At 36.9% G+C, this 10,631-nt stretch overlaps 1 protein-coding gene across 1 annotated transcript; it reads right to left on the reverse strand.

Moving 5' to 3' along the window:
* Positions 1-1,514: 1,514 nt before the first annotated feature.
* si:ch1073-145m9.1 (uncharacterized) lies at positions 1,515-8,756 on the reverse strand. Its single transcript, XM_022671002.2, has 6 exons — positions 7,759-8,756; positions 7,562-7,657; positions 6,369-6,481; positions 6,123-6,246; positions 5,354-5,523; positions 1,515-2,644 (listed from the first exon to the last, which is right to left on the reverse strand). The coding sequence occupies exons 1-6, from the start codon at positions 7,796-7,798 to the stop codon at positions 2,579-2,581; spliced, it is 609 nt and encodes a 202-aa protein (XP_022526723.2). The 5' UTR covers positions 7,799-8,756; the 3' UTR covers positions 1,515-2,578.
* Positions 8,757-10,631: the final 1,875 nt, after the last annotated feature.

A 10,631-nucleotide genomic window follows, 5' to 3' on the forward strand; every position in this document is an offset into this window, starting at 1 on the left:
ATTATGTTAATTAACACGGTAACATAGAAGCATAGAACTATTATTTAATTAAAATGATTTTTAAGAACAGCTAAACACAGCTCTGCAAGTCAAACGCGGAGGAGTTCACGTGCGAGAGACACAGAGAGAGAGAGAGAGAGAGAGAGAGAGAGACACAGAGAGAGAGACACAGAGAGAGAGAGAGAGAGAGATTTGTGTGTTCTGGTGAGAGCTACTCACAGGTGAAGGTTCACTTTGATCTCCTCGTGCTCATATTCTAGTCCCATTCATAATTCTGCAGCTCCCTCAGTGTTTTCTGCCGTATTTTGCGGCTAGCGCGAGCGCTTACAACTGACACCGCGGACCGCGAGGTGCCGCCGCGTTTGTGCCGAATCCGACTCTCTGCTGAATCTGACTCCCGCTTCGCGGACAGAATCGGCACAACACCCCCGCTGTAGAACTGCGGTAGTGAAAACAGCGCTTATAAATAAATTAGTTTAGTTTCACTTTCAGTTTTCGTTATTTTTTTTTAAATAAAAATATAATTAAAAAACAGACGCCTACATCTCGGACTATTTTCTGGAGCCCGGGTCGGATTTACGGGCGGGCCTCGGGTCATGTCGGGTTCGGGCAGAGAATCTAAGCTCTAGAGAGCTTGGACTCCGGAGAGCAATCTCCAGCTACAAAAAAACGCCAGCGGGCATCTAAAGTTTGGGAGCATTTCACGCAAAAGGGCAACAATGTGGTCCTCTGCCATACGTGCAAAAGGAGCACTTGAAGCGCAAACATCCAGGAGCACTATGTCAACAGGGTCACACAGTAAGTTACCGTTTACATCAGGGTCTCCGCGGGTGTCCTTAAAAAGACTTAAGGCTGTCTACCAAAGGTTTTAAACCTGCCACAGGCAGAAATTATACATTTTTGGTTTATATTTGTGCATGGCATTTCGCAGTTTCCAGAAACAGTAGCATTATTCATAAGTTCAGGTGTTTAGCTAAGCTAGCTGCCTTAAGTTATTTTAGCTAGCGCCGTCGGCGCTGCGGTGTCACACCGTTTTCTGTCACCGTCGGAATTTTGTGACCAGTGCTCACGGTTATGAGCGTTCATTGGCAAAACGGAAGCTTTCTATACCTACACCTTACCCTCAGCCCTAAACTGAACCGTTTTGGCCAGTCGGGGTAAACATTAGAAACGAACACGTTTCGAATCGGCCAGTGCACCGGTCTGCTGAGAACTACTTGCCAGTGGTCACAAAATCTAGCGGTCACAGAAAACAGTGCAACACACGGTTGTGGTGTATGGGAGCTTATCCATTTTTAGCGTTATAGATCTAAACAACGTGCTGTACATGTAAGTGATTATAAGTGTGGGGTTTGGTTTAGTAGGCTTGTGTTGTTGTTGTTGTTATTATATATAAATATAGTAATTTATCGTTTGCTTTAAAACGTAAAATAATTATTTAAATATGTTTCTCAATGAATAGATTAGTCGACTAATCGAAAAAAATAATCGTTAGAATAATCGTTTAAAAAATAATCGTTAGGGACAGCCCTATTGTATATACAACTCTGGAAAAAAATTAAGAGACCATTTCAGTTTCTGAATCGGTTTCTGATTTTGCTATTTATAGGTTTATGTTTGAGTAAAATAAACATTGTTGTTTTATTCTATAAACTACGGACAACATTTCTCCCAAATTCCAAATAAAAATATTGTCATTTAGAGCATTTATTTACAGAAAATGAGAAATGGCTGAAATAACATAAAAGAAGCAGAGGTTTCAGACATCAAATAATGCAAGAAAACTAGTTCATATTCATAAAGTTTTAAGAGTTCAGAAATCAATGTTTGGTGGAATATCCCTGGTTTTTAATCACAGTTTCATGCATACTGGCATGTTCTCCTCCACCAGTCTTTTACAATGCTTTTGGATAACTTGATGCCACTCCTGGTGCAAAAATTCAAGCAGTTCAGCTTGGTATGATGGTTTGTGATCATCCATCTTCTCTTGATTATATTCCAGAGGCTTTTCATTGGGTAAAATCAAAGATATTCATCATTTTTTTCCAGAGCTGTATGTATTATTCTTGCTATACCGCCAATTCAATACAAAGGCAATGCAAAGGAAAGTATTGTCATTTAAAATTCAATTAATTATTGAAAATTATCCTGTCAGCATTGATGAAGGACTAGAGGATAATCGACACAAATCGTGGAGCAACAGATTTAGAGCGTCTGCCTCTTGAGTTTACTCTATCTACAAGGTGGAGCAGCCAGATAGGAGTGTCAAATAGAGCGGACAGTGACTGAACACTGTTTAAAATCTCCATTTAACTCAAACCAGCACAACACAACTAATACAACACCACCATGCCAGTGTTACTGCAGTGCTGAGAAAGACCCACCATCCAAATAATGTGATGAAATAATTGTGATGGTCTTGTCCTGAGGTCCTGACCATTGTAGAACAGTGATTAAAGAGGATAATAAAGTATACAGAGAACCGTTTGGCCAAAGCCTAAACCTAACACAATCATCTAGGAATGTTTGGTTACCTTAACCTATTTCCATGTCCTGAGGTTTTGCTGTGTAAGTGTTCTTAGTCTCTTTTCTCTTCATCTTCATCCTTTGTCAAATGTTTTATATGAGCTAATATGCACCACATCTGTAGAAACACACAGCAGAAATAAAACCATAAGACATAAAACACTGTATATACTACAACATGTACTGCTGGATAGGTATGGGTGGAAAAAAAGTCTTAAACAGAGAAGGTTAGAGCTAATTTTAGATCACTGTTCAAATCAAGATAAGATTTTTTTTATTTTATTATGTCTATTTTGAATTTAATTAAAACAAATAAAGAGACAGTTTCTTATAGTACTCTTAAGCGGATATTTTGAAGTTACAACATTGTTTTGCCTTTCTTTTTCAGGAATATATGATGATAAATGAAAAAAAAAGAAATAAAATGACATTGCAATACATTTTTGCAATATCTATATATTTGTGATACTAAAATCTACAGGGATCTCCAACAGATTTCACCAGAACTCCGTAATCAAACATGACTTGAAATTAACAATCCAGTCTATGTATCCAAGCCTGGAGTAAAAAATAAATAAATGTGCGCATATATATATATATATATATATATATATATATACAGGTGCTGGTCAACGAATTAGAATAATTTGAAATAGTGCAATCATGAAATTCTTTGAATGCATTTTTTGTGCAGAAAGCAAATCAGGTGTTCACCGCACCTGTCCTACCCGTTAGACTAATCACAGAACTCGTTACCTGGAAAAAAATTTGCTCAGCTGAGCTTTCCAAAAGGCCCATTTAGGCCATTTAACTGTGACACTGTTGTTTTATTGAATTAGAATAATGGAGAAACCGTTTCATTGAATTAGAATAAATGCTCGATTTTTTGTTTTCTGTGAAGAGTGTTCACTGTGCAGTATAAAGTCAGGGTTGAGTAGAATTTCTAAGTTGTAAAATCAATCATGGGTAAGCAGCGCGACCTCTCAACCGGAATAGTGGCTCAAATTCAAGCCCTTCGCCAACAAGGCTTGACCCAAACTAAAATTGCTGAGCAGCTCGGCATCAGCCAGTCTTCCGTCTGCAAAGCTCTCAAGAAAAACTGCAGCAAGCGCACCAACTGTTCCGGCGTCCGAAAAACTTCTGCTCGCGACAACAAGCAGCTGAGAAAGATCGCAGTCAGCAACCGGTTCAAGTCCACTTCCGAGCTCACCGACTTGTGGAACAAGCAGACCGGCGCTGACGTCTCCAGATCAACCACTTACCGTCGTCTGCGCGAACTCGGCTTCAAATCTCGCGTTCCAGCAGTAAAACCGATGCTGAACAAGAAACAAATGGAGAAACGGCTGAAGTGGGCCAAAGAACACGGCGAGTGGACTGCTGAAGACTGGCAGAAAGTGGTCTTCAGTGACGAATCACGCTTCTGCATCTCCTTCGGTGACCAAGGTCCTCGTGTCTGGCGTCGTGGTGGCGAAACCTACAACCACGAGTGCGTGAAAAGATCCGTCAAGTTTCCCCAGAGCGTTATGGTCTGTGGATGCATGTCCGCTCGAGGTGTAGGGAAACTCTGCTTCCTCAAGAAGACTGTCAATGCTGCCGTATATCAAGATGTTCTGGAAACGTTCCTGATTCCGACTGTTGAGGAACAGTTCGGCGAAGAAGACTTCATATTTCAACAGGATCTTGCACCAGCTCATGCGGCAAAGTCGACCAAAGATTGGTTCACTAAAAAACAGCTTGAAGTTTTGGCATGGCCGGCCAACTCGCCTGACCTCAATGTCATTGAAAACCTTTGGGCCATCGTCAAGCGGAAAATTCGCGACAGAAAGCCTACTACGCTGGACCAACTGAAGCAGAACATCGCCACTGCCTGGGAAGCTGTGAGTGCGGAAACTTGCGACAAGCTGGTCAAATCGATGCCGCGGAGACTTCAGGCAGTCATACAAGCCAAGGGGGCAGCCACAAAATACTGAGAAAGTGATGATTGTAATTATAATAAAAATTATTCTAATTCAATGAAACGGTTTCTCCATTATTCTAATTCAATAAAACAACAGTGTCACAGTTAAATGGCCTAAATGGGCCTTTTGGAAAGCTCAGCTGAGCAAATTTTTTTCCAGGTAACGAGTTCTGTGATTAGTCTAACGAGTAGGACAGGTGCGGTGAACACCTGATTTGCTTTCTGCACAAAAAATGCATTCAAAGAATTTCATGATTGCACTATTTCAAATTATTCTAATTCGTTGACCAGCACCTGTATATATATATATATATATATATATATATATATATATATATATATATATATATATATATATATATATATATATATATATATGTGTGTGTCTGTAGATGAGGTATTAGGGTAAATGAGAACAGTGTGATTTTTTTTTTTTTATGAATGAATGAATGAAGTTACACTTATATAGTGCCTTTCTAGATACCCAAGGACGCTTTACAATTTTTAGGATTTACACACAACCATTCATACTCAGCACTCATCCATAGACTGGTGAGAAGTGCCAGCCAATAGCGCACAGTGTACTCTCAACCGGAAACGACCGTCCACCTGGAGGACTGCATCCAGCACTACAGCATTTACCCAGGACAGAGTGCCAATCCACATCTGTTCACGGTCATACATACATTTACACACACACCCACACACAATCCTATACAATACACATACCTATACATACATACACAAATCAATTTAGAATATTCAATTTTACTGGGCAATTTATCACAGATATCATGCATGTTCACATGTTTAATACTTAAAGGATATATTGGACATGCAAATAAACTGATGTCACAAAGCAGCCCTCACCTCAACCGCAAGGCACAGCAGTCTTCCTGCAGCCAGCAACAAGAAGCCGAGGATCTGCAGCCACTGAGGGATGCAGAACTGTGAGAGAACATTATGCTGGAGACCATACAGCCACACCGGCATGCCATGCAGACCTGCTATCGTCAGCACACCCGGAGGAGTTTTAAAGCCTGCAGACATAATGATTACACTTTATGTAAAATATTTCGATCATATTTGGTCCAATAAGTACCTCACACCAACATGTTTATATTAAATTTACTCAGAGTAAAAGTAAATTGTTGTTTTCTCCATGTTTCAGAGTAGTAGTGTAGATATCAGTGTCAAATGTGATATTATTTAGTTACCCAGAAGTGTTCAATGAATCAAACTTTCTTCTATTTGTATTATTCATTGAAGCCCTTTTGCCCTTGGCATTCCCACGAGGAGCCACTTACAAAACTCACAGTGGAGAAAATGATCTTAAGGGGCGTTATGCTATATATGTGGATAACTTTATGCCACTCCTGGTGAAAAATATTTAAGCAGTTCAGCTTGGTTTATTGGCTTGTGATCATCTATTCTCTTCTTTATTATATTTCAGTGATTTTAAATTTGGTAAAATCAAAGAAACCCATAATTAAAATTCTTATTTGTTCCATAGCTGTATATAGCTTTCTGAATCCTTCATTATTAATCTGACAATCTTTAAGAGGATGAAAAACACAAATCAAGTGTGTCAAAATGTTTGAGTATTGAGCATTAAATTTACATTTTTAAAATAACACACCTTTTGCCATTACGGCCCGCACCCAGGTAGGACTCTCTGTAAACGAGCTCTTCCACTGTGCTCCTCTGGTGTTGTGGTTGCAAACAAATGTGCACCACTCTAATGAAGCCACCAACCAACCCCACTAGAGACGAGAGAGTCACACAGTCACTGAATTAACAAAAGCATTTTAGAATATCACCTGATAAAAACTGATTAAACCAATGACTCGGATTATAAACAGTGTAATAGCTGAGCTGTTTTTACATCATAAAGCATGCTCCAAAGCATGCCACGTCCAAAGTTGTCCACCACCACATCCAACCAAGCTCCAAACCTAGAGGTCTGCTTGAGTCGCCGAGCTGTCCAGCCATCCAGACCTGACACACCACAGTCAAAGATTAAACATTCCACATAAGAACACACAGAAACATTCAAAAAACTCCATTCACAACAATTTTGGTTATAGTCATGACATACAACTTGTATTATAAACTCTGATACCACTTATTACACTGAAAACAAAATGATGAAACTGGCTGTCAATGCATTTGTAGCACCTTTTTACACATTTACCAGAACAGTTCTGTGATAAACACAGTTTTACCCTTTTTTTTACTTGTTAGCAACATCACCAACATAAATTTGAAGAAAAACTAAAGGGCAATTCATTGTAAAAAAATAAAAACAAATAAAGATAAATAAATAAAAACACAAATAATAATAAAACTTATAATGACAATAAAAAATGCTAATAATTTATTTTGATTACTATGTTATTAGTTATTTATTATTACATTTATCATTACTTATCTTATAATTTTACTATTGTTTTCTTTTTCTTTACTTTCTAAATTCTTTACTTTTAATGTGTCAATTTTGTTTTATTGTCTTTTTAGATTTTCCACTACAGCTCTGAAAAAAAATTAAGAGACCATTTCAGTTTCTGAATCAGTTTCTCTGATTTTGCTATTTATAGGTATATGTTTGAGTAAAATGAACATTGTTGTTTTATTCTATAAACTACAGACAACATTTCTCCTAAATTCCAAATAAATAATATTGTCATTTAGAGCATTTATTTGCAGAAAATGAGAAATGGCTGAAATAACAAAAAGATGCAGAGCTTTTAGACCTCAAATAATGCAAAGAAAACAAGTTCATATTCATAGTTCAGAAATCAATATTTATTGGAATAACCCTGGTTTCGAATCACAGTTTTATGCATCTTGGCATGTTCTCCTCCACCAGTCTTACACACTGCTTTTGAATAACTTTATGCCACTCCTGGTGCAAATATTTAAGCAGTTTAGTTTGGTTTGATGGGTTATCATCTATCTTCCTCTTAATTATATTCTAGAGGTTTTAAAGTGGACCCTTATTTGAAAATTGACATTTTCATAGAATGGCCTATATCCAGTTTGCTGTCTCTAACTGACATGACGTTTGTAAAACCTTACCATCTAGAAGAGCAGATAAACCATACACAGGAAGAAAAAGGTCAGGGTGACTGAAGACACACCAGGCAATAAGCACCAGGAGAGCCCGAAAATAACCTGTAAGTTAGATAAGAACAGCAACAACCATGTCTCTACCACCATTACAAAACCACAGATAGCTCTCAGCTGGTTATATATACAACTTAATTATTACTCACCTATTATATTAGGGACGTACAGACAAACACGAAGCCCCATATTAATGCCTGGGAAATGCTAAACTGTGTGTTTTAGCTAGCATGATACAAGACACGTAGCTTAACAGCCAGTCTGGCTAGCTATCTCCATGTTTTGGGATGTACTGCATCCTGGGCTTCTCCTCTGCCGGGTTTTAACACACCTTGACTTCTTATCATCCTACTGCCATCTACTGTAAACACACAGCAGAGCTTTGAATAGCGCAATACAAACATGTGTCCACAGGGGGCACCAGAGGACCGTTTTCAGCAGCACACACTCCATAGACCCCACTAACTTATTCCATTCAGAAATAGAAATGGCACAGTTTGGCACATAATAGGGAGTCTAATTAACTAGCATTTTAACATTTTGGGTGACACATTTTTAAAATGAGATTTCAGACTAAAGAAGAACTAAAGAAGCTTGTTTTAACCCAAAAACATGTCTTGGCTAAAACATTACATTTTATATAATTGTGTAAAGGTATTCGGCTACTGAGGTTTTTTGTTTAACCCCTAAACGGGCCAGGATGTTTGTCAATTGTCCGCATTACACCACTAAATCCTGAGGATTACTAATCACGCATTATATAAAAAGCTTTCATGTTTGATAAGGAACATTACTGAATAGCTTAATTTTAACTGTAATAGTAATGGAAAAAAAATATTAAAGTAAATCTGCTGTCAAAATATAATGAATAAAATCAATATTTTCCTGGATACAAATCAAACAGTTCATGTCCTCCAAACCTTTAGTTTGTCTGTCTTCAAACATGCAGAAGTTGGGTTAATTCCTGTTACTGATCTGGAATTATTAAGTGGAGAACAGAACATAAATCAGAATGTAAATAAGTTATTTTACTGCATAAAAAAGGGTTTTGTATCACCTACACCTGTAGCCCATAAACGTGACAAGGCATGTTAAGGAGTTCATGTTAGTTAGAGCCAAATTTCAGTAAGATATGGTTCACATTAGTGTAAAAAACATAATCTATTATTTTATAGATTTATGATTTATTATAAATTAAAAAAGAAAAAAAGTAAAACAAAGTATCATTTAATAAAAATATCAAAGCATGTGAGAGAATAATTAGCAATTAATTATTGCCAGAAATAAAACTTATTACATTAACTACATGCAACATAAAACGTTTCTTAAGATAATTATGGAACCAACATAATTTATTCTACAGCATCCCTCAAATAACCCTTTAAAACACTTTTAAAACATTATTAAGAGTGTGGCCTTAACATCTTCATATCATATCAGTATGTCTAGGTTTTTTCCCTTTCAGTCTGAGGAACTCACCAGGATTGTGTCATTAATTATTAAAAAAGCTCCCGGCGGTCTTGTTTTTTCCTTTTTACTAACAGACATGTTAAACATTAGACAGATATTTGTCTTTTTAAGGCTGTGAGCCTTCACTATTGAATATAAGTATTTTTTGGAAAATCCTAAATAAATAAATCATAAACAAAATAAAACATTTAAAAGTCGTCAAACTGACTCATTCACGTTACTGGGTTTTTATTGCTAAGAAAAACATAATGGGTAAAATCTAGTTCATGGTCATATATTGTACAATAAATTGGTAACATAATTATTGTGATAGAACATCAGAAACCAATAATAAACAATTTCACTTATTTAGATATTTTGTTTGAAGCACCAGTTTTTCTTTTATAAAAGCATTTGTAAAGAGACACACTCGTTCTGCTATCATTGTGAGGACCTTCCAATGATCTTTTAATTGATACGAATATTCAGCCACTGTTAGTATTTTTGGAAAATCCTAAATAAAAATAAAACAGATATAAAAAAAACAATTTAAAAGTGTTTAAACAAAGTGAATGTGAATGACATAAATAAGTCTTGGCCACGATTTATTAAGGTGTGGGAACAAGACAAATAAGTTTTAGCCAGAGAATAATAAAGCTTGCTTTTCTGTAAATTAATGCCCATAAAGAAGACTGGAAATTACATCAAAGCTCCAATTCAAGGATAATCTTTTGTAAGAAAATGAAAAGTGAAAGGATTTATATTTATTTTCATCTTGAAATGGATTATGGTGATATTTTGGAGTCTCTTGCATTAAGACATGGCATAATTCTAAGTAAAAGACACTCAATTTGCATACTAAAAGCTGACGCCGACAGCATGCAGACCGGTTCCCTTTTTTAGACAGTCATATTTTGCACAACCCTGCTGCTTGCTTTGTTAACTGTGAAACAAAAACAGACCTTGTGTCTACACTTAAATGGCTATGATTTAATTAACTTGTGCTCACGCCTAAAAAAGTTGTGGCCACTCCTTAATTATCTTGTTCCCACTCCTTAATTATCTTGTTTCCAAGCATCAGGGCTACTTTTACATTACCAGGCTGAAGTGACGCAAATTTTTTGTTCAATGTGTCTCAGATCTGATTTTTTCATGGCTGTGTAAACGTGCCAAATCCATTTTTTTTTTTCAAATCATGTGTCGCTTTTCATATGTGGTCCGAAATCGGATACATATCTGATTCATGGACATGTGACATGAATGTGAACGGTTAAGTTGGAATTCATGAGTCTTTTTGCTTTTACGCATGCGCTACGTGCTTTTCACATCTCTTGGAGCAAAACATGGCCCACGCATCCATTTTCCTTCTTAAAGTTATAAGTCACCTCTCAAATATGATGTTTTTTGTTGTTGGAGAAGAAGGCGGCGTTTATACACACATCCATTTCAGGGACAGATTTGTTCACATTATACACAGATACAGGTCAATTACATTTGTGAATGTGAACAGTCAGGATATCCAATCTGAGATAAAAATTGGATTTGAGCAATGTGGCTTGTAATGTGAATGTAG

This window comes from Astyanax mexicanus, chromosome 18 (genome assembly GCF_023375975.1).
Source record: "Astyanax mexicanus isolate ESR-SI-001 chromosome 18, AstMex3_surface, whole genome shotgun sequence".
NCBI classification, from domain to species: domain Eukaryota; kingdom Metazoa; phylum Chordata; class Actinopteri; order Characiformes; family Acestrorhamphidae; genus Astyanax; species Astyanax mexicanus.

Coding starts and splice junctions, on each gene's coding strand:
- si:ch1073-145m9.1 (XM_022671002.2), bottom strand. CDS start 7,798: ATGGGGCTTCGTGTTTGTCTGTACGTCCCTAATATAATAG. Junction 7,658..7,758: donor GTACGTCCCTAATATAATAG/GTGAGTAATAAT, acceptor TCTAACTTACAG/GTTATTTTCGGGCTCTCCTG. Junction 2,645..5,353: donor TGCTGTGCCTTGCGGTTGAG/GTGAGGGCTGCT, acceptor GTGTTTCTACAG/ATGTGGTGCATATTAGCTCA.